This window comes from Falco rusticolus, chromosome 3, assembly GCF_015220075.1.
Source record: "Falco rusticolus isolate bFalRus1 chromosome 3, bFalRus1.pri, whole genome shotgun sequence".
In the NCBI taxonomy this organism is placed as follows: domain Eukaryota; kingdom Metazoa; phylum Chordata; class Aves; order Falconiformes; family Falconidae; genus Falco; species Falco rusticolus.
Window position 1 is genome coordinate 35497385 of NC_051189.1, and position 23956 is coordinate 35521340.

The window sequence follows — 23956 nt, forward strand, 5'->3', positions numbered from 1 at the left end:
AGACCATCCCAGAAAGCTTAGATGCTTCATCCTTTTCTTTAACCATACTGACTAAAATCATACATAACAACAGGGAGTCAGCACAGAAAAAAAAAAAAAAAAAAAACACAACACACTAGTCTTCTAATTTAGCACAGCTTTATCAGAGCATTATTCTTTCACTGTTGGAAAGCAGAGAGAAATGGTATGCACACTGTATTTGTCCTGAAGAGGTTGTGTGAATCTCTACAGACATCTCAGCAATGAGACTGATGCAAATTACAAAACAGTACCTCACTGAAAAACAAAAAGAGGTATTTCTGGAAGCCAAAGTGAGAACGGAGAGCGTTTAAGTCTATTTACCTAAGCAATCACAATTCACAATTCAAGGCAACAGAAGCCGTATAGTAAGTATAATCAAAGAAACTCACTTGCTGCTTGTCTAAATACTTCTAATAAATAAAGGGCGGGTGGGGGATGATGTTCTAAAGAAAGAGTACTGATCTATTGGCCTTAACCAACATATTTTCTTTCAGAAGTCCTGGAGTGGACAGGCTATGTACTGTCTTCTGCAATACAGGAAACGTGTGTTCTCTGCAAAACAGAAAATACACACACCTGCTAGGGTTAGAGGCAAAGGACCTTCACCCAGAAATCAATCATGTTATGGTTAGTTACCCCTTTCCTCATTAGCAGAACTGGCTGTAGAGCAAACACGATACAGGCACATGGATCTTTAATAAGACATGGCAAAAATTTGTCTTCTAGTTTTCCATAACATCCAAATATATCACCAAGAGCACAGCTTAGAGTAACCCTTCCTCTCTATTTTCCCCCTGGGAAAGAAAAATAATAAAATTAAGGCCACAACCAAAAAGGAAGCACAAGGGAGGGCCTGAAAGCTGCAGCTGAAAAATTTATGTACAGCTTATAATAGTTCGCTAATAGGAAAGTGATAGTTAGGTACCTAAGTTAAGTCTGTGCCATCCGCTTCAAGAGATCTTGATGCTAGTCTGGGACTTTGAGCACACACAGCACACACCTACCACTGTTCACCTAAAATCCAGCACTGAATACTTAAGTAACACTTTTCAAAGGAGATGGAAAGTACTGTTATCCTCATTTTATTGACTTAGAAAGTGAAATAGAGAGCCAAGTAACTACTCTGAGGCCCCAGAAAGAAGAGCTGTCAAAGACAAGTTTACACTGCAGGAACTGGTGAAAGTCTGTGCTCTGAGTAATGGGAAACACTTTCTGCCTTCAGAGTAAGTTTCATCACCAACATTTTCAGCGTGAACACCCATTAAAATGTTACATTCCCCTCCTTTGTTTCTTTAATAGGAAGAGTATCCCAAAATACATAGCATTTTGCCTTTTGTTCATCTCTGCTCCTAATCTTGTAGCCATCAAGGAAAAGTTAACTCACATGTCATTTTACTTAAGAGTTTTTACATTCATTTCCTCTCTGGCCATATGAATAAAACTAAGACCCATCCATTTCTGCAGGAGGGAATGACCTGGAGTTCAACATTTCTGTACATGGACAACCTGTGCAAAGTGATCAAAACAAAAAACTCAAAAAGGTTATTTCAGAGAAACTGAAGTCCTCTGAAAATGTTTTTGTGTTCACATGGGCTACAAGGGATCCTAGACAACCATCTCAAACATAAATTTAGATGGCTAAACATAAGTAAAAAGCTTTGTCCCCAGGAGGGTGTAGCAAGACACTCCACTGAAATGAGACAAGATCAGATTGCACAAGACTCTAGTTAGCAAAAAGGACGTTTCCCTACCAGCCCACATCACTCAATCCTTTCCTAAAAGGATCATCTATCATGTTAGCTACTATTTTCTCTCTGCAATGAATCCTCAACCACTGCTTAGTCTCTGGTATCTGTCGGGTGGTATCAATTCTGGCAACCCTTTTCTATGAGGTAAATAACAGGAATGAGAATGAAACAATCAATTAATTTCACACAGACCACTGAATAATCTTCTGGCAATAGTGACTTGAACCCACAATGGACATGGCTGGAAAAGGACTAATGGCTTCAATAAGAAAGTTTCTTTACGACACTGGCAATCCTTTTGCCCTCTACTTGCCCCCACTAGAGTCTTCCTAAAACTTTAGTCGGGGAAGGAGGTTAAGGAAAGATGCCTTGCAATGCACTATTGGATACAGTGCTTCAAAAACTTCAGCTTTCAACCACATTCCATTTTTAATAGTCATATCCCAGATTATTTATTTTTCAGACAGCAGCTTAAGTCATTTGAACAACTTTGTGAACAATTTCCTTTACCCCACTTCTTCAGACATTTGCAGTAATTTCATAGGTACAAGCTCTTTACATTATTTTCTAGCTCATCACTTTTACTATCATTTTGACTCAGAGCTCATCTCTTTGATGTATAATAATTTGTTGCAAGAACACAGGATATCAAAGGACAGAAATATCTTCATCTAATGTGCAGCATGATCTACATGTCAGAAAGAAATTGTAAGGTTATTATTTATGCTTCCTCTCAACCATCACTCTTGCACAAAAGTCAGATTGCTACCATTCAAATTACAGCACACAAAACATTTCACACCAAAGAAACCCCATTTAATATCAGGGAAGGTGAATTCATACACTGAGCTTTGTGGTGTACAATCCTGTATTCTACATTGCACAGAGTAAAAGAAGTCTAGCTCCCTTTGTCACATGACTGTTCACTGCTCTTTAGATTAATCTGTAAGTTCATCCAGAACATAAGATTTAGGACCTACACATAACGGGGGTTTTTTATTTGTCTTTTTCTTTCTCTGTTGTTTTTTTGCTCTTTCATACTCCTCTTTTCCTTTTTGGAGTGAAAGAGATCTGATTTAGCCTACCAAGACAGAACTTTTTTCTTATATAATTGTCGGTCCATGACTTGAAAGGTGGCTAATGCAGGTTTTCTAGGTCTTGGGTTGGATGCCAAGATGGAATGACAGGCACACTATGCCAACTCATGAAGCTGCAAGTTAAAAATCGGCATCAATAATTAAAAGTGCAATGTCAGCTTTTGTTGTTCTCTCCCCTTTTGTGTCTATTTGTCTTGGTTTGTTCCTAGCAAAGCCATATTAAAGCATAAACTTAGGAAAAGCAATAGCTTCAATCCACCTAAAATATGTTTTCCTTTTTCCAAAAAAGACATTTGATAAAGTCTTTATAGTCAGTACTAATGTAGTTTAACAGGAGGAGGAGCTTCCTTCTAAAATCTTCTTCTATACAAACAAAAGCAATTAGGAGATGCTGGTGAAATGAAAACTTTTTACTTTTTATTGTATTATGTATTTTTATAGTTACAGGTATTGTTTTCAAATATACATTTAAAAACCTCACTTAATAAATTACACTTCAAATTCTCTAACTACTTTTCTTCTCTTTTCTGTATCTTCATTCAAAGATTAAAACAATTTTCAGCCACAACTGTGGACTTAGTAAGCCAAGGTCTTCATGCTAAAACTTTGTGTCCTTACTATTGCACAGTCAGAGTCAGACTAACACTTGAGACCATTTAGGAACACTTGTTCGACTGAAAGTAATACCATCAAAATTAAGTTTGTTTTTAAATTATCCAGGTAGTATGCATTTGTGGGGATGTGGGTATCCATGCCTGTAGCGATGAAAGGCAATATCCATTTCTTATTAAAACCTGGCCATTTTAATATAGTATGTGATGAAACAAAGTCAGTATCTCTTTAGATATATCTGTGACAGTTCTGACAGCAAACTTCCATTTAACATTGCTTATCTTATAATTGCCCTTATGTTTTCTGCCATCTCACCCAACACTTACAATGCCTGCTGTTTCCATTACATCCAGCCACAGCCACATCCAGCCACAGCAAGGCTTTCAAGAGGTATCCTAAAGATTGCCTTCCTCCTCAGCACATAAAAGACATTCATGCATACAACTGCCTAATTTTCCCCTTCATTTAAAATTATTGGGTTTTTGGGAATGCTGCACTATGCTAGTGATCTGTTGTGTCCAGGTTTCTAGGCAAAATGACATTTCAGGTACCTATTACCACCTCTGAGCTGTGGTACACGGGAGCTCTTCCCCAGTCTTGCGTGAGGGTGTGAGATGTGGCTGTGTCCTACTGGCATGCTGGGACCATCCCACACTCTGCTTCCCTCTTATACTCTTACATTCACTGAGAAATTAGATATGTGGGCAGTTCAGAAGGAAAGGATGGGTATTCCAGCCACTGGGACTGTGTCTGGATGACAGCGAGAAAAGTAGTACAGAACACAGCTGTGCCATGGACTTGCCTCCCAGTTTCTGTGATTTGGTGGTTTCCTACCATGCTCCCTCGGTGAAATTTGCCACAGCTGAGATAGCTGAGGCACTCCCACTAGAGCCCCTCTCTCCTACGAATCTTTGTTCCATGTAATCATCCATCATGATAAATACTGTTTGAGAATAAAAAAATAACTCTATGTCAAGGCCTCAAATAAGTGATTGATCTTCACGTGATAACCCTCGTTCTCTCTTATCAACTTCTGCCTGAAACACTTGCTATCATCACTTGCTTCTTCCTGTTCAATATAAAGTTACAAATCCACCCAGAAAATATATTTTTTTCTATGCATCTGCAAATGTTTAGCACAATTCTGGGCTCTGCAAGATAAGCAATAACAGTAATCACTAAACAGTAGCCTCTGGCCTTAGAATAGCCTACAAATGTTAATGCTAAATTAACATGTCAGTGTGCAACATACTCTTGAATTGCAATTCACGAGGTAAAGCTGAAATAGAAAGACTAAAAGGCTAAATAAACACAAAGTAATAGACGGAGTCCTTCTGAAGGACAGAGATTTTCTCTCCTTCAAAGACAAAAGTCCAAATTATCTGCTGTTTTTTACCATAAACAAAATACATTGTTGTGTAATATGAGTATGATTCTACCCAGCTTTACACACAAGGATGTCAAGTATGGCAGTATTTCAAAGACTACTTCCGAAAGAAAAGGCACACTGCTAGAATTTTGGCTAGCTGAACACAAACTGAGCACAACGCTGAAGCTCACTTATGTGTGGCAGCAGTGAACGCTGCCACTCTGGCACCTACTGAAGCACAGAATGTGCTCATTTCCATATCAATGCAACACAGGTTTCTCCAAGACAAAGCTGTTTCACACCACCGCTGCTATTTGAACTTTGGAAATAAATAGAAAGGTTTCTGCATTATTGTTAGAAACAATGAAACTCACATCCTTTCTGCACAGGATACAGTTAATGAATGCTGCCCTTTATAGGGCTGTATTAGTGATTGTGTGCAGGAGTGCATTGTAATAGAGCTGTGCTGTGCAGGAAAGACAAGTACCACTTTAAAATTCAGAATACAGGGTTGTGCAAGTAATAGTGATGTCTTCCATATTTAGGAGAAGATTATATTCACTGTAACTTATAAGTTAGCTTGCTTGATGAGCCTACAGTAAAACCTGGGAACCAACAGTAAAGTGAAATTGAAGTTATTTGTCCAAGGTCATTCACGTTTTAACAAGACCAGGTTTCTTCTTTACCCCACAGATGAAGAAATACTTTGGAGACTTTCCAGAAATCAATATTAAAATGCATTGTGCCATACAAAACGGTAAGCTGTAGAGCATTAGGAGCAAAACCCAGAATCTTCTACAAAGGCTGTTATCAAAGAACCAAAAGCCTTGCCATGTCAAATTACAATGTAGGGTGTGTAACTCCGGTATAGTGTCCGAAAGGTTATTGCCGGGAAACAACTGCCTCTTCCCTGTAAGGAAAGTAAGTGAATGTTTCAATGATGTAAAGCAAAGAACATTTTAAATTACTTCTTCTAGCTAAGAGCAAACTAACAATTTATAAACTTGAAGCTTCAAATGCATGTAATGAAGTCATTATTGCACATGAATATGACTCCTCAATCAAAGTGCCTGAAATCTCTGCCATAATAATTTTATTTAGATTGAAAAGAAACCATGTAGTCTACTATTCAATTAACAATAATTCTTTATTCTCTGCTCCCTGGCTTTTCCTTACGATGTTCTTTTCTTTTCACATCGATTACAGGGAAGAAAAAAGAAGACAAAAGAATAACTTACTCAGAAAGAACTTATTAGGGAGTACATTCAAAGATTACCTGTCAAGTTGCAACAAGTTGAATTTTATTTCATCACACAACAGCAAATGCAGAGAAAAAAATTTGTTCCCATACTCTTCAAAGAGTAGGTGCTTTTAAGAAAACAGAAATGGAAACAGTGTCTAGTATCTTTTTGTTCTGCAGCAACAGCAGAATAGCAGGCCTCAGAGCTAACAGAAACACAAAAGGTTGAGGTTGCAAGGGACCCCTCAGGATCACCTAGCTCAGCCCCTGCTTAAAGGAGGGTTAGCTAGAGCAGGTTGCTCAGGGCTCCGTCCAGTCAGGTGTTAAATTTCATCAAGCAACAACCTCTCTGGGCAACCTATTCCAGGGTTTTATCACCCTCAGGGTGAAATGTGCTTTCTTATGTACAGATGGAATTTTCTGTAATTCCATTTGTGTCCTCTGACTCTTTCCTGTCACTGGGCACCACTGAGAAAAGCCTGGCTCCAACTTCTTTCACCTTCCCATCAGGTATTTCTGCACATGGATAAGACACCCCTGAACTCTGTCTCGTCCAGGCTGAAGAGTCCCAGCTCTCTCAGCTTCTCCTCACTGTCAGATGCTTCAAGCTCACAGTCATCATCATGGCCATTTGCTGTACTTGCTCCAGTATATCCATATCTCTCTTATACTGGGGACTCCAGAACTGGACACAGCCCTCCAGATGTCATTTGCCAGTGCTAAGCAGAAGAAAAGGACCACTCCCCTCAACCTGCTGGCAACACTCCGGCTAAGGCAGCCCAGGATACCATTAGCCTCCTTTCCTGTGGGGGCACATTGCTGGTTCCTGCTCAGCTTGGTATTCACTGGGAACCCCCCCAGGGCCTCTTCTGCAAAGCTGCTTTCCAGCTAGTTTGTTCCCAGTCTGTACTGGTTATCCCTTGGGGCTGTGCCTCCCCAGGGGCAAGACTTTGCATTTCCCTTTGTTGAACTTCATGAGACTCCTAACAGCCCATTTCTCCAGCCTTTTGAGGTCCCTCTGAATAGCAGCACAATTACCTCGTGTATCAACCACTCCTCACAGTTTTTTATTGTCCAAAACCCTGATGAGGTTGTACTCTGTGTCATCATCAACATTATTCATGAAGATGTTAAACAGCATGGGACTCAGTGTCAACCCTGGGACACGCCACTAGTGACTGGCCTCCAACTTGACTTTGCACTGCTAATCATAACCCTCTGGGCCCAGCTGTTCAGCCAGTTTTCAGCCTACCTTATTTTCCACTTATCTAGCCTATACTTCATCACTTTATCTATGAGGATGTTATGTAAGACCGTGTCAAAAACCTTAATTAAGTCAAGATAAAAAATTTCCACTGTTCTTCCTTCACCCACCAAGCTAGTCATCTCATCCCAGAAAGCTATCAGGTTGGTCAGACATGATTTCCCCTTCCTAAAACAATACTGACTACCCCTGATCACCTTCTTGTCCTTCATTTTCAGAAACGGTTCCCCAAACTACTTGCTCTATCACCTTTCAGGGATTAACTGCTGGCCTGTAGTTCCCCAGATCCACCTTCTCATCCTTGTTGAACCAGGATGTGACATTTTCTTCCTGTCAGTCCCCAGGAACCTTCACCAAACCCCACAAACATTCAAAGATGATCAAGAGTGAGTGGCCTTGCAGGGACATTGGCCCGCTTCCTCAACAGTCACGGGTGCATCCCACCGGGTCACTGGACTTCCGTATGACCAGTTTGTTTTAATGTTCACCAACGTAATCCTCTTTCACCAAGGTATTTCTGCCTTGCTCCAAACTTTCCTATTGATCACAGGGGACAGAGTCCCTGCAAGTTGATTTTACCAGTAACCAAGGCAAAGAAGGCAGGGAAAGCAGGCCCCCCGGGGAATATCACAGTCTACCTATTGTCAAAACTGCATATTTTGTTGTTCTTCCAGAAAGGTAGCCAAATGTCAACAAGTCTTTAGTTGTCAATTTCTAGGTCAATTTTGCCCAAGCATCAATACAATCAATTATCAGAATACTTCCATATATTCTTATTTATTAATGACACATCATTATTAGCAGTTGGCGATCACAATTACTTGTGTATTTTAAAGCCAAAGCAAGATAGACACAGCTAGGACAGGGACTGAAAATGCTGATGGTGAGGACAAAAAAGGAAGAAAGAAGTAAGGACACAATTTACTAGGGTTCTCAATACCTGCCACACGACAGAAGCAAATGTTGTAACCCATATATTATTTTGAATTCCACACTTATAGTTCATTCATCTGAAAATTCTGGCCATAACACTGGCAAGCTTCTCTGCCCAGAAGCAATCCCTGAGAGAAAGAAATTCCTTATAACTCAAAGTAGACCTAGCTTCTGGCAGGCAGGGATTTCTTAACTCCTTAGATGCTCCTGCCTCTGCTGCCTTACTTGAGGACTCACGTTTAAGACAGAAGCACAACAGGCATAATTGAATAGAAAGCTGTTAAATCCCATTTGTAGATCAGTGAATTTCCAGAATAATTACACACAGCAGCTGAACTATATCTGTGAATCTGGTATTCCACAAAAAGTCTACTAAGTCCATTTTTAATCCACAAAAAGTCTATTATCAGGACACCACCTTGAAACTAATTTAGGCGTAAAACTGTATTAACAGTGAAGTTTATGGCAAGCATCAGAAGTTAATAATAGATGTCACCTGGCTGAGAATAATCAGTTATGAGACAAAGGGGCAATCCTACACCAGAGTGTTTTGGATAAGGGATGAGTCTGAAATTCAAAACCCGAGCTAGAACAAAGTCCTAGAAACCACAAACATCTAGAGACCAAACCAGCAAAGACCAGCAACAATTTAAATCCCATCTCTTACCTTTCCCTCAGTCCTTTTTGACACCTGGATATCTGAAACTGTGTATTACAATCTCCAAAAGACAGGAGCTCTCAAAAAGGTCAACTTTCTCAGCCCTTTAAAACCCAAGGTGCTTCTGAACACGTGCTAAAGTAGCATCACAGAGACATAGGAAGTATTAAGATGCAACATACAAATGCTAGATACACTATGGAGACGCATTAGAATGACATATCAACCACTTGAAGTATTACAGGATCACAAATCAGGATCTGGATGCCCCCATTTTATGAAATTCCCAGTTTCAATGCTTATGTCTACTTTCAAAATATCCAGCTATACTTCTTTAAAGATATGTAGGTTTTGCTCCTGGAAGGAATTACAGAAAGAATTGCCTTTAGGAGAAACTGCATTGTTTCTAATGCTGAAGGCTCTACAGCTGAGAAAGAAAATTGGCTGTTTTGCCTCAAAACCAATATCCTCCAAGTCACAGATTTCACACTATCCTGAGACACAAAGGCCTAATTCCCATTGGAATATAATGGGATTGAATCCCTGAATTCTTCCAGTTTGAGTGCTTGCATCCAATTGAAAAGTAATGAGATCTGAGCACCTAAATCCCATAACCTGATTGAAAAATCTATCCTCAGTGTTTCACCTGATCATGAGGGCAGATGGGGCTTTGAATACATACCACATCATGCCTCAGCTAGCACAGCAGAAGCTACTTGTAGGTCAATAACAGATTATCCCAGAGTTCTCACCTATAGGATTATTTGTATTGGATATTTTTTACAACAGCAGGTGACACTGCTGAACCAATAGTGTTACATGATCAGCAGTTCCTTCATTTTTCTTCCCACCAGAGAGTGTGCTGGGAAGCTCACAGAAGTTGCACAAATTTCTTTTACCTTAATAAGCTTTTCTGATTCTGGAAGCCCTAGCCCCTAAACAAGGTTAAATTAAGCTAGCTAACCAGCTAGCATTAGCAAAAATCACATCTTTGGCACAAAGGATTACTGTATGTATGTGTAGATGGCCTGACAGATCTTGATTAGGCCTGTAATATATGTACCAATCCTCCAGAAAACCAAATAACTAGCGGTGGGAGGCAGAACATGGGTGGCATCTGGTACCATACCCGCAGAAAAAAAACCGCTGCAAGTACTTTCCACTCTTACACGCGTAGTACCTAGTTTTGCTGTCCTTTCGACTCAACGAAGGTGAAATGCACGGCATTGCCACAGGGTGGCTCACCCAGCCTGCCATGCAAGCCACAGCTCTGCTCACACAAGCGGCTGAAGCCAGGCACTCTCAAAGCTTTACGGATTGCTGCAGCCGCAGTACGCAGGGAAGAGCTACTATAGAGCGAAAACCGGAAAGGGCGCAGACGCAGTTCTAATTCACCTTAACCCTGCATAGTTTCCCTCACCCCAGCGAGGCAACAGTCATTCCTGATGACTTTGTAGGTGGATAGAGCCTGTGACGTGAAGGCACTGAGCCACATTCCTCAGCAGCCAAAGATCCCACTGACTTCCTTGGAATTTCCAAATTACTAAAGAAATGCAGCCTCAAGCCTTGTTCCTATACCTGCTCACCGTGACAAAAGACGTCCTGTTCTCTTCAAAGGAGTTGGGACGGGACTCTTTCTTGATCGACAGTGTCATAGCAAACACCGACCTCATTATAACTGAGGGGCCTGTTAAAAAATTTAGGTTAACCTGTACAATAAATGTCATATCACAAGCTGTTAGGCCAGCTGACTAGCAAACCAAAAAGCCATGCATTTATAACTATCAAATGTTTCTAGAGGTGAAAAAACCTCATGTATTTTTTAAAACTAGATCGGTGTAAGCAGCAAACTTTAAAAATAACATATTCTGGTTTATTTTTTTTATTTATTGTAAAGTAACTAAGTAATTGTAATGCTTAGACATCATCAACTAATATAGAAAAAAGTGTTCTGAATAACTGGGAATCAGAATTTTCTTGTTTCTAACTGTTTTTTCTCCTCTGCTGCTATGTATTAAAGGACGCTTTCATCTTGAGTGAGAAACAGCTTAAAGTTCATAATAGTTATGTGCTCAGCATATCAGGTTTGGCAGGGCAATTTTCAAAATGCCATTGATTTAATTTCTCTAGATTTAATATATGCATTATTATAGCACATTTCAAAAACCCAGTGCATTATCTCTTCTGAGTACTACATATCTAAAACAGAATTGGGAAGTTAAAAAGAGAATTAGATCCAGAAAAGTTCCCCATGGCATGTCTTCTGAACTAGTCATTCACAAATGCTTTTAAAATCTATTAATTCTACTCTTGATGAATGCTAGCTACCCTGCCAAATTTGAGGCAATTGCTTGAAAGACATTCATAAAACCCACCAAGTTCAGAATTAATTTCAAGCAGTCCAATGTACTGCTTAAGCAATAGGAGACAGGAAAAAACAAAGAACAAATTCCTCAGGACCCTAAGAATATAATTTCAGAAGAATAACACTCCAGCGGTAACAGAAGCCTCCAGAGCAGGATATATTGACATTGGGTAAGGCACCATGCCTTTACTACTATTTGCAAATGACACATCTGATCACCTTACTAGCATAGTGTTGCTACACAACCTGTGCACCCATACCCTGTAGAAAGTATCAAGTTTATAATAAACACACAGTTGCATAGCACTTGGACAAGAGGTGCAATATATTCTGGAAGCATCTAACCGCTTCCAGACCCATGAACACAAGGCAGATGTTAGGCAGCTGTCACAGCTACTGTTCTAGCAGACTGCCAAGACCCTAAAATCCCAAAGTGCTCAAGTACCTTCCAGATAAAAGATCCCAAGGGGGGAAAACGGCAGTCCCAGAAAACCAAGCATATGATAGCCTCCAGATGAAAACTCAACAGAAGTACTTTCTCTGAAATTCTAGGCATCACATTTTTATGTGACATACAAAGAACACAAAATATATAAAGAAAATGTACCTTTTAACACTAATTGTGCTGTGTTCATTTTCTCCAGAATATCATATTCCTCTTTACATACCTAAGCGACTATGAGACAACAAGGCACTGTTTTATTCCCACCGCTATTTAAGAAGACTGAATTCCACCCCCTCTTCCCTCTCCAGCAACTTCGCTAATCACTTTCATCCATGAGATTTCACAGGACACTCCACTGCTACACCACCACGTGAAAACACCTCGCGCTGCAGCACGACCTTACAGTGGTGCTATGCGAAATCACGTTAACACCCGGTACTCCGACAGAGCTCCCGTGACTTCCGCGCCGTGAGGCGGGAGGTGGCAAAGCCGCCGCGGCCCTCCCCGGCGCGCCCTCGGGCCCCTGCCCTCCCCGCTCCTCCCTCCTTCTCCGCGGCGGGGCCGCCGAGGGCCCGCCCGGCCGAGGGGCAGGCTGACCTTGCCGGGGTGCCTGAAGCCCCCTCCCCGCTCCCCCTGCGCGGCTATCCGGGGGCCAGAGGCCCCGGGGCCCGCGCCGCGGAGGCCCGTGAGCCAGCAGGGCGCTGCCCCGCTCCCCTAAGCCACCCCCGCCCCGCGAAACTACAGGTACCAGCGGGCACCACGGCGCCAGAGAACCGCAGCACCCGAAATGCACCGCGGCCAGCCCCCGCCACAGGCGGCTTCGCGCTGCTTGCCGGGAGATGAAAACCTTACCGGCAGGCGGGGCATGCCGGTACTTGTGGGCCGATCCGGCCCGCGCCCGCCCCGCGCTGCAGGTACCGGCCCACTCCCCGCCCCCGGCCCCGGGCGCCCTGCGCCTCCCTTTCGGCGCGCGGAGGGGCGGGGCCGGCTGAGGGGGAGGGGCGGCCCCAGCGGCGGGGCGGCAGAGGGAGGCGAGCGCGGCGGCGAACAGGTGAGTGGGGGCGCTCGCCCTCCCCTCACCGCCACCCGGCAGGCGGGAAGGGGCGAGCGGGGCAGGGGGCGTCGCCGCCGGGGAGGGGAGCGAGGGAGGCAGGCGGCGGGGAGTTGGGGCGGCGCGGGGAGCGGGGTCTCGGCTCGCCACCGCTCGCCCCGCGCTGGTCGCCGCTGGCCCCCGCCGGCCCCCGCCGCCTGCTGGCCGCGCCGGCCGCGGGCGCGGCTCCCGCGCACCTGTGCGGAGGCGGCTGTGTCGGTCCCTGCCGGTGGGGGCGCCGCGGGGCGTGGGGTCGGGGCCGCTCGGGCGGGCGGTGGGGCCGGGCCTCCCTTCCCCGGGGCGGGGCCGGGGTAGACGCGGCGCCGCACCTCCAGCTCGAGGGTGGCTTCTCAGCCGGCGCCGCTGTGGGTCCCGCCGGTTACCGGAGCCTTGCAACGGGGCAGGGCTCGCCAGGCCGTGCAGCTGCGCCGGCCCGGCCCCGCCGGTAACCGCTGGCTTGGCGGCTGCTTCTCAAGTTACGTAAAGCGGGGCGAGCGCGGCCGCCCGCGGGCGGAGCTGCGGACCCTCCGTGGCGGGGCCTGGTGGGGCCGGGCGGCCGCGGGCAGCGGGTCCCCCCCGCGGCGGGGCCGTGCCGATAGCTGGCCCGAGGGGGGCTACGGGGTCTGCGGCGTTTCATCCCTTTCAGAGCCGTTAACTCGCAGGCATTGGTGGGCAGCGCAGACACATCCTAGTGTGGAACTCCGGGGGCGGGGGGGAGTTACCTTCGGTTGTTTGTAATTCGGTAACGGGCTCCCTGGGGCAGGGAGCGTGTCCCCCTCCGCGTGCTTGCGTGTGTGTGCGAGGTGTGATAAATAGGCCCCGGTTTGAGTTCAGAAACAGGTGAAATACGTTGTTAAGGAGCTAGATGGAAGTCAACACAAAATTACTATTTTTAAAACCTTCTGTAAAACCTAACTCAGCAAAGTGCCTCTAAGTATTCTACTAGTTCTTCAGGTGACGTTCCATTGGTAGCACTTGGATCCTAAACAACAGAGGTCAGGCGGTGTTGTCCAGAGACACGGTATATGTAACCAGAGCACAGATAGTATTGCATAGCTAAAAGTCTACTGAATCCAATTAGAACTGTTAAGTAAGTGTTGTTTGGTTTGTAATCGGTTATCCTTGAATCGCGTGGCTTATATGTTTCTCAATGAACATACAAACCATTAGCTTAAAAGGGTTTGGAATTGCGATAGCTGCAAGCTGGAGGCAAACCCTTTTAAACTGGTTTTGTTATGACCTATTTGCTTCACCCACAAAGAGGGAGGTGGCTGTTGTAAACGCCCAGTAAGATAAGTTGGTGTCATGCTGTTTAGTAGGTAGGATTCCTGGGACTCTGTCCTATCCTGTTTCAGATCTAGCAGTTCAGTACCTCCAGCAAATGTGCCTTTTTATTTCGTTCTTAACTTACAGTTGGGAATCAAACTAAACCAAATACAGATTCTGAACAGGAAACAAATTTTGCACAAGAAGTGAAGTAAGTAAATATCTAGGTAAGAGAGTGCGGTCACTGGATTATCTTCTAGGTGTTGTGAGCAATCCGTTTGTTCTGAAAGTTTGTGTGGTGCAATGAATCTACTGGTTTAGTGCAGTGACATGTGACACCAGTCCAGGGTGAAGCTTGTGTAGTGGCACACTGTGTGGCTAAATCTTCCCTCCTGGCTTCACTGATGCAAGCAAGGAGTTATATGGCATGTCTAAAAGTTGTTTTTCTGTTAAATTATTTTCTGTTCCTTTTATTGCATGAATTGGCAGTAAACTTCTGTGTTCATAGAAAAGGCTTGAGTCCTAAGGTTGTGACCTTCGTTTGAGCATTGCATTCTTTCTCTAAAGTTTAGCCTTCACAGACTGCAAATTAATACAGTCTTAAACCCTCTTGTGATTCATAGCATGTAAACATTTTAGATATTTGGAAATCGTGATACTTTCATGGTTTAAGATGGATTTACATACAAATATATGTGCATATATATATATATTCATGAGTCTAGTATGTTCTAATGTAGTATCTTTGTATGTTTCTTTTCCTGTGTTCTTGGTGGGGGGGAGGAGGGTAGAAACCAAACAAGTAACACAGTGTGCCCTTTGCTTCCTTGACCTGACGTTTCTGTTACTCAGAGAATACTCTTCTGTTACCTTTCAGAGTTACTGGAGTCTGGATGTGACACTGGTAGTATCAGCCCCTTTTATTTATCTGTGGGTATGTTCATTGTGTCAGATTTAGTCAAGAATGTTCTTTAGAAGCAAATACTGTGATCATCACCATCTAAGAGGCATTGGCCCACAGTGTGGGGTGGTCTTGTAGAGTACAAAAGAAACTGAAACAGAAGATGTACCCTGAGAGCAGACCTAATGCAGCCCAGCTGCTAATAAGCATTTAGTCAATGGTACCAAATTACAGCTAGTCTGACATAAAAGCCGCTGAAGCATGTACAATGTAAATGTTGGATTCTTAATACCAAGTGCTTTGCAGGTCTCTTGTGTTGAGCTGTGTTGTTTGCCAATATAGGTATAGCCTTTCAGTAATGTATGTGCATTTAAAAGTAGGAGTAAGTTTGTAAGTTCAAGACAGTAAGTTATCGCGACTGGCATCATTTTAAAGAAAAAAGTAATTCCAGAAAAGACACTGTTCACAAGTGTTGTAATGGCTGTAAATGTTGTCATGCTTTATGATTGGGGTTTGGGGTTTTTTTTCCCAAAAAGTGCTGAAAAGCACAGACTTCTTTTTTTTCTTCACTCCTGAGTGAACTTCACCAGATTCCCAGAGATGTGGGCTTATTTTTATTTCCTGGTTCAGATTCATAGTCACGCAGCAGAAGATAAGTATTTTTTTTTTATTTATTTACAGATCCTTTGATTTGTTGCGAACCTGGACTCAACTGGGTTCTGTTTATAGAGATTTAATCGCACGCCTCCCAGGAACATAGCTGGGTGAGGCATTCTTTAAGGGCATACTCTCAATTCTTTATGCTGGTAACATGGAAGAGTCACTGAAGTGGCAAGTGAAAAAGGAGTTAACCTTGTTCGGCGTTTTATACAGACAAAAGTATTGCCAGAGAAAATCTGCCAGAGAATACTTTGTGTGTTGGTATTTCTAGCTCTAATAAAAAAAAATATTGTCAAGTTTATTGTTTGAGGCAGAAAATAGATTTGCTTACTGAGATAAAGGTGGAAAAAGGGAATTAGATCCTGGTCTAGCTCCAGAAGAATATCTCGTCTCGAAGACAGGTATGACTTGCTTCTTTTGAACTATGTAAGGCTGAAGCGGGTCAGACACGGGGTAAAGTCACGCAACCAAGGACAGGACTATGCTTCAACAGAAGCTGCTGGATACTCCAAATCCTGTACCTGACCAGCAAAGTCAATCAGTAGGGGTTTATAATGCTGACATTTCTGCTCCCTTGGATGTTGCCAAGTGTCCAGTCTCATCCCACAGTGAAGCAGAAGTGCTTCTGAGGAGTCACTGCCAGTTTAGAATTGTTCTTGTTGGTCAAGTTCCCTGAGCTTTCTGACATACAGAGTGTGGGATTTCCCTGTGTAGCTGCAAGGATGAGGAAGTTTGGGTTTTCCTTCAAGGAATTCCTTCAAGAGCATTTTCAGTCAGTCTTGTTGATGCTGGTTCATTTCATATTCATTTCCTTATTCATGTTCTCTAGGATTTATTTAGATCAAGAGAATGAAAGCATCACTTCACCCTGGCAATTCAGAACAGATTTGGGTTCTTGATTCTGTATATGATGTTAACCAGGTTGATGGTTTACCATTTCACAGTTACCTCCAACCTTGTGGTTGGTTGCTATACTCTTGAGTGAAATGGGTGGTGACGCAAATCCTATTAATCCAAAGAGGTGGCATCTTATTTGGATCTTGTAAGAGCTCTCTTCTTTGGGTACTTTCTTAAAATGAGGAGATGGTATATTTTTGGCAATTTGATACTGCTGTCTTAATTTTCTTTTGCTTTTTTTTTTAGAAATGTACACATATGCACACAAAGGATTCATTTTGGCCTGAAATGGTTTTTGAAGAAAAAATATCAAATCTTTTCTTTATCTTTTTTTCCTGAACTTGTTCTTTACATTTTATCTGATGGAATGGAAAGCTAGTGGCTGTTACAGTACTGCTTTTGATGTGCATGCTTGTAAAACTTAGTTGTTCCAATTCATGCTGGAGAAAATGTGCCCAGTTAACACCTACAAATGTCTGCAGCATTATATGCAACAGAGTTGTTTGGAAAAAATATCTTGCTTTGAAAACAGATCCATTGTACTTCAGTGAATATGTAATATATGCAAATAGGTTTTTCACCTTCATTGTTTACTATGCTGTCTTTTAAATCGTGTCATGTATATTGTTGCATGCATGTTTGGCTCATGTAGTCTGTTCCAGATCTAACAGTAGCAATTCTGAGAAAAGCTTTTGTATTGTTCATGCTAAACAGTCACTAAAACTACACCAGCTTCTTATATGCCTAGAAATTGCTGACTTCAATAAAACAAAATAGCACTTAAATCAGAAAGGATAAAAAGATTTTTCTCTTTTGTAATCTTGCTTTAACTTTGTCATTTTAATTTTAATAGTTGTGAAAGACAGAGCTTCTGTAAAGCTGTCCATCAAAGTGCAGAAATACAATTTAAAAGTAGCATTTCATATGAAGCCAAATTCTGTATGAAAATACTTAACCATCAGTACTGCTATGTACCATCTCAGTGCTGATACAGATGCTTTCAAAGTAGTATCCCAGTGTTGTATTCACTTAAAAATTACAATATTTTCTGTCCTTCGCTGCAGGTACTGTTCTTGAAAAGAAGAGAAAACATGGCTTACACAGTGAATAAACCTTGAACTCCTGGACCAGAAACTGTTTTATTTCTTTTTTTCATGAAGGATGGCAACACCATACGTTCCTGTTCCTATTCCTATTGGAAGTTCATCATCCAGCTTTACAAACAGAAACCAAAGAAGTTCTTCTTTTGGGAGCATCTCAACAAGTTCCAGCTCCTCAAAAGGACAGCTGGAGGACTCTACAGTTGGTAGTTTTAAAAAGATGAGCGTGCCTGATCAGATTGGTTCTACGTCATCTGTGTGTAGTAGTCCACTTGTTAGGACTAAATTTACGCGTATGGATACATCGATAGAATACTGTACTCAGCCTGTAGAAGAAATGGAGCAGAATACAGATTCCAGGAGCTGGGAAGATCGACCGTCCACGCCTACTATACTAGGTTATGAGGTGATGGAGGAAAGGGCAAAATTCACTGTAAGTTATGGGGATAGTATGGTTCATCCTGTAATGACAAGATAACACTTGAAAGTACTTTGCATTCTCTTTCAGTATTTAGTCCTGCAGTGCAGGAATGTTGGAGTACTTTACAAATACCAATTTGGCTTCAAAGTACTGGTGTCATGAGAGGAGAGTATCATTCCCATTATACAGGTGGGAAAACAGAGACTTAGAAGCAGTCTTTCCTGTAATTGTGTACATAGTTCATTCTACTTCAGATAGCAGTTTCTGCTAGAAAAGTCAGGAAGTCCTTGTGAAGTTACAGTTCCTTGTGAAATCGAACTTACAGAAGTTCTGGATAGTTAAACATACTAAGTAAAATGTAGTCTTTTATTTGAAGTGAATGATAAGACACCCTGATATTTGCCTTTTACAGTGATTAGGAACATAAAACACTTGCATTAAAATGTAAACATGTAGGTTTCAGCTTCTTGCATTGCTACGCTTAGTTTCCAAGAAGGGGAAATCTGTTCTGAAAACATCAGTATGAGATGTCACATACACAGTATCTCATGACAGAACACCAGCTTAACTGATTTGTAATGATTTTTCTTAAAATGTACTGTAGCTGGCAATTCAGGGTTTTTTGCATGCCATAAATATATTAACGCATTTGTGCGTTTGTTTTTGTGGATGTGGTTGAAATATTTATTTGAGATAATTCAGCAATGCTTGTGGGACTGATGAAAGTTGTTCTTTATTATTATGTTACTTTGAGAGCAACATTAATCAGAAATAAGTAAAGAAGAGTAATAGCAGATAATGTTATGATTAAAAAAAAAAAAGGAAGCACTCAGACTGGAGGTTGTAGTGCAAAATCATTTGTTATTTGCGCTTCTTTGTATTTGCAGGAGAGTTGGGTGCTGGAGGAGTTCAACCGTAGGATGTTGCTGAGAGAATATTTATTGCAGTAGAATTGAAATTAAAAGCAATTTTTTTTCTCCTATATTCTTCTAGATTGGAAACGCGTGGAATCTAATGCCCTTATGACAGTTGAAATACTAATAAAATCAAGTTCTTTTTGTAAAGAATTAAATAATGCTGGGGTTTAATTATTTGAGAATGATGGCTTGGCTTGTCATAAGTTTTTCAGTTTCTAATATCTTCATGCATGATATTGATATATTCAGTTTCTAATATCTTCATGCAAGATATTGAAGACAAGAGCCAGATTTTTTTTTATGTGTAGCTTAAAAAGATTCCTTTTAAATAATATCTTCAAAACTAAAGAAGCAATTAGTATTGTTATATTGACAAGGGTTAGTCTGAAAATGTGCCAAGGCATATTCCAGTGTGCGTGTAAGATGTTCTTCAACTATAGTAACAGTGACAACTTTGACTCATTTTATGTAGAAGGCCAGGTTACAATACAAATGACACGTTCTTCATGGTTAAAATGTTTGCATGCATTTTTTCTCTTTTGGAATTCACTTCTGTTGCTGTTGTTTCTGAAAGCGCATAATTACTGGTTTTTTTCAGTTGCATGTTGAAAATAAGCTTGCTATTGTGCATTAAAACCAATGAGTAATTAGTCTTAGAAATTTTGGTTGCTTCTGCAGTGCAAAATCAGAAATTAAATTGAAATCACCTGTAAAAGGTGAGACTTAACAGCTGGAATTTTTCTACAGTAAGCATCTCTTAGTTCCCAAAAATATGAATCTGAGTTACTTAAGCTGGGTGATTTACTAACTTCAAGAGCTAAATATTAGTGCGTGTTTGAGTGCATGGCTGCTGAAGCTTATGGGAGAAAAAACTTAGGCTAAAAAATGTCTTTGTAAGCAATTGGTCTCAGATGAGTTAGCAGTCCTGGAATGTTCAATTAGTACTTCTTTTTTTAATTATTTTTTTAAGCTAACTAGAAATGACAATGAGATGCTGAATCAGCCAGAGGTTGTTACTAAATATTGGCGTATTTTCATTGAATATTTTGTATTTGTGGAGTAAGGCAATTCAAGACATTAATGTCATTCTAGTCAATCCTGAATTAATTTGTAGGGTTTTTTTCCCCAAGACCTTGTGTGAAGTAACTGACTGTTGGTTTTGTAATACTCTAGTTTTTCTTGGTTTATTAATTACAAATCTTGAAAAAAGTTTGTGGTTTTTTGGGGTTTTTTTTTAACTTTGGCAAGAAAACCAAACATGTTTGTTTCGGGTTGACCATGGTGTTTTGGGCCAGTAATCACAAGGTGATTGTGGTCCTTATTACAATTAAGTTGACTGTAATTTGTGAAGATTTTTTTTAAAGTTGTGTAATATTTACTTGGGAACCATTCAAAGTGAAGGTCATACTAACTGGATTTTTTTCATGTGTTCATTTGTAAGCAATGCCTCTGCATAAATTTTAGTAGAATAAAAGAATAAAATAGTGATTAGCAAGTCCACAAACATATTCCAAAGCTGTTTTTTTCTGTGTTTTACTGTGTAGTCGCAAAGAGTGTTCACAATTTTATATAGTAGTTCTGCTTTATGAAATTTTCGTAAAATAAACTGTTTCTACTTTTGGTATGACAAGAAAGCTAAAACATTGGGACAAACATTTATACAGAAAATGTAAGACAGAAGAATTGCATTATAATGCTGGCTTCACAGGCATGTCTTCCAGCTTGAATTTTAAAAGCTGATAGCTTTTTGTTAATGGCTGAAATACAGCCTCTGTCACAGTCCATGACTTTCACAGGTGAATGCTGCTTGAAGGTGGAAATTTTGTGTTTAAAATGTAAATAGGAGAAGTACTTTTTTAAAATTGCTTTTAATTTGCACTGTAGTTATCTGTAGTTTGTGTAACCGTCTGCAACAATATATTATAGAATACAGAAATGCTAAAAATGGTTTCATGTGTACAGAAGCTGGCTAGCACTGGGGTTAATGCCTACTGGGACTACAACAAGAAAAAGATTCATCAGCTAAGACAACTTGCTGTGAAAACATGAAATAATGGAAGAGTTTACTGTGTAACAGATTAGAAAATGTTTTAAATAGAATTTGGTTTAAATGAGTATAAGGGATTGTTTATGATTCCAAAAATACCTTTTTCTTTCTTGTATTCTTTTTTTTTTTTTTTTTTTTAACTGGCAAGCACCTAGCCTAGGAAAGCTAACACAGTACAATCACAGAGCCTCTCTTTCCTTATGTGAAAGTAAGGTTGTGAGATAAGAACTCTTCTTTCCTAGACACTGCTTGGTATTTTCTAGATGAAGTTGTGTGTTGTTAGATTCATTGTGTTCAGGCATTTTGAGTATCAGTCCTCTGTAAAAGGTGATTGATTTTTTTTTTCTGTTATTAATGCATTTGCTTTTAAATAGGAAGATGGTACTGCTGTGCTGTTGTCTTGCTAAACCTGATTCAAAGGGTCTGTTACTTCAGTTCTACAGTGCTAGTATAACCGTTCTGGTGCAGTTATCTAGGGAAGTGGTCATATTTTGCCTGGAAAGACAAAACCTAATGTTCGAGACAAATGAAATCAGGGGAGGATGTTATTTTTATCCTGGCTCACTTTCCCTTTTGAAGCAAGTCAGATGAGACATTTTAAAACAATATAGCACTCAGTACCTGATTATTACAGTCATCTTAAAAGTAAGATTAGCTTCAAGGATTAATGAGTAAAACTATAATTCAGCAAAGGTTAAAGTAGATCACTAAAACATACTTGATTTACCCCATTGATAGCTGAGGCTTGTTTCTCTGTGGAAGAAATCTGGATGCAGTTGCACAAGCCCTTTCTTAGAGACCTAAAATAGTTAAATATACTTAAGAATTATAGAAACTCCTTCCTTAAATTCTGAAATTAATTTATACTGTTTGTACTGAAATTAAGTTCGTGGTGTTGGGGTTTTTTAAATCCAATTAAAGAGTCTCATTTTATCCACAGGTTTTGTAGCATTAAGAAATAAAGGATAACTTCAGCCTTCAGCCAATACAATGTGAAGTTCTGTACCTTTTTTCCTGTTTTTCCACACAGGTGTACAAAATACTGGTAAAAAGAAGTCCAGAGGAAAGTTGGGTGGTTTTCAGACGGTACACTGACTTCTCCAGGCTTAACGACAAGGTGAGAATTAAACATCGTTAAATTCTCAGCTAACTTGCCTCTCTTCTTTCATGTTTCATTTTCTTTGTCTCACATTTTGGTCACCCTTTTTTCTTGCCATTTTTTACTGCATATAGAACGCATACTGTATTAATGATTGAAAAACATACAATTCCTCATTTTTCCTAAGATGCATGAAATAACTAATGTAAAGATGGTATTTCTTCATCTGAAATTGTTGGTGTGCTTCATACTTTATTCCTAAACTATGTGATAAAGGTAATACAACTATTAAACAGTTGTATCCCCTGCATGGAAGTAGAAATAGGGGCCTGTATTCTCTTGCAGGAATGATCCAATAATTTTTCAGTCCTTTTCAGTGCAATAATCTCTGCTTTTTTCATGATAAAACTGAAGTTTCATGAACATAAGTAGTTCTTTGTATGCTGGTCAGTCAGTAGTTTTCAGTGTTTTCAAAGGTAATTGTGAAATATTTCAGCTCTTTAAAGCTGAAGACAGATATGATAGGTAAATAGGAGTTCTGAGTCAGCAACTTCGTATTTTTAGAACACTTGAAAGAAAAAAAAACATTTGTACAAGTTGTGGGTTTTTTTTTAATTGGTAAATAGTGTTTGGCTATCGCATTCAGCATTATATCTATAGAATCATTGAACTAGAAAAGCAGAAGTACACTTTTCTTTGTCCTACTGTCAACTCCTAAGAATAATCTTTCATTGCAAGTTTAACGCGTTTTCTGCTATTATGTTCATTCATGTTCAGGCTTGTAACATTTTAACACTCCCTTTTTTACCTATAGTAAGGGGCTTTTTGTATATCTTTTCTTCTCCTTGGATCAACGTGCCTAGTCAATAAAAACATAATTCTGATTTAGTTTTGATTATGGACACGAACTTACACATTTCTGTGGGTTCTTGGCTTGACCTATTTGGATGTCTTTTAGGCTATCTTTAAAAGATCAATGCAGTCTAAACTGATACATATTGTTGAATGTGAATTACTTTAGAGATTTCTTTCTGAAGAAATTTCTGCCTTTAATTCAGTTTATCCTAAATTAAGGAATGCCTTGATATTGGTGAAAGCCTGACTTCTTTTGAAATGTTTGTGTTCTGGGAGTTTCAACTCCAATTTCAGAAGTCAAGTCATGTAACAGTTTGTATTTTGGTCAGCTATGTCAGATACAGGTCAAGAACTGGTTTACATACATTGACTTTCAGTGTGGTTATCAGTAGTCTGAAAAATTAAAATGCCACAGGTATTCATTTTAGAATAGATGTTTAGATTTTACAAGTGAAGTCCTTAATCTTTGCAGTCAAATCTTAGACAAAAATGTTTGGCTTCTCACACTATTCATGGGTATTAGGATTTCTGTTTCAAAGGAAGAACTTTATTATTGCCTTGTGTTGCTTACTGAAGCTTTTTCATCTTTCAGTATACATCTAAACCTTTAATATGTTGCTGTTCTATAATTCTCTAGAAGTTTTAGAATTATGGTATGTTTCAGTTCCTGGAACTGGCATTTCTGTATCATAAAAAGCATAATGTCTTGCAAACTGAAGATTAAATGGTTAAATGTGCCATCAGTGGTTAAAAAGATGCAGTGCAACACTGGCAATTCCTTGTTCTCTAATGGCAAATGCAGACGTGAAGTTGTATGCATGTGTACTGTCAGGATTTTCTGTATCTCCTAGAATTCCACTATGAACAAGAGAATTATACTATCTTATAAATCCTTTCCCCCACCGTCCTTCTTGAAGTTGGTGGCAATTACTCATTCCCTGAAACAGTACT

The 23956-nt window shown here is 40.4% G+C and overlaps 1 protein-coding gene and 1 long non-coding RNA gene across 13 annotated transcripts in view; one reads left to right on the forward strand and one right to left on the reverse strand.

Annotated features, from left to right (window-relative positions):
- The window catches only part of LOC119144321, a 100121-nt gene extending 87459 nt beyond the window's left edge, over positions 1 to 12662 (reverse strand). Inside the window, exon 1 of the long non-coding RNA XR_005103057.1 lies at positions 11915 to 12662. This is a non-coding gene — a long non-coding RNA (uncharacterized LOC119144321). The remainder of the gene's footprint in view (positions 1 to 11914) is intronic.
- Positions 12663 to 12752: 90 nt separating this feature from the next.
- The window catches only part of SNX16 (sorting nexin 16), a 28121-nt gene continuing 16917 nt past the window's right edge, over positions 12753 to 23956 (forward strand). The window contains exons 1-5 of one of the 12 annotated variants that reach the window (XM_037379533.1): positions 12787 to 12803; positions 14256 to 14319; positions 14986 to 15773; positions 17631 to 18099; positions 22082 to 22168. In XM_037379533.1, the coding sequence (XP_037235430.1) occupies positions 17728 to 18099; positions 22082 to 22168 (459 nt within the window). In that variant the 5' untranslated portion in view covers positions 12787 to 12803; positions 14256 to 14319; positions 14986 to 15773; positions 17631 to 17727. Of the gene's footprint in view, positions 12804 to 13352; positions 15774 to 15800; positions 16712 to 17630; positions 18100 to 22081; positions 22169 to 23956 lie in introns of those variants that run through there. The other 11 variants (XM_037379531.1, XM_037379532.1, XM_037379535.1 and 8 more) reach the window with 11 other exon arrangements.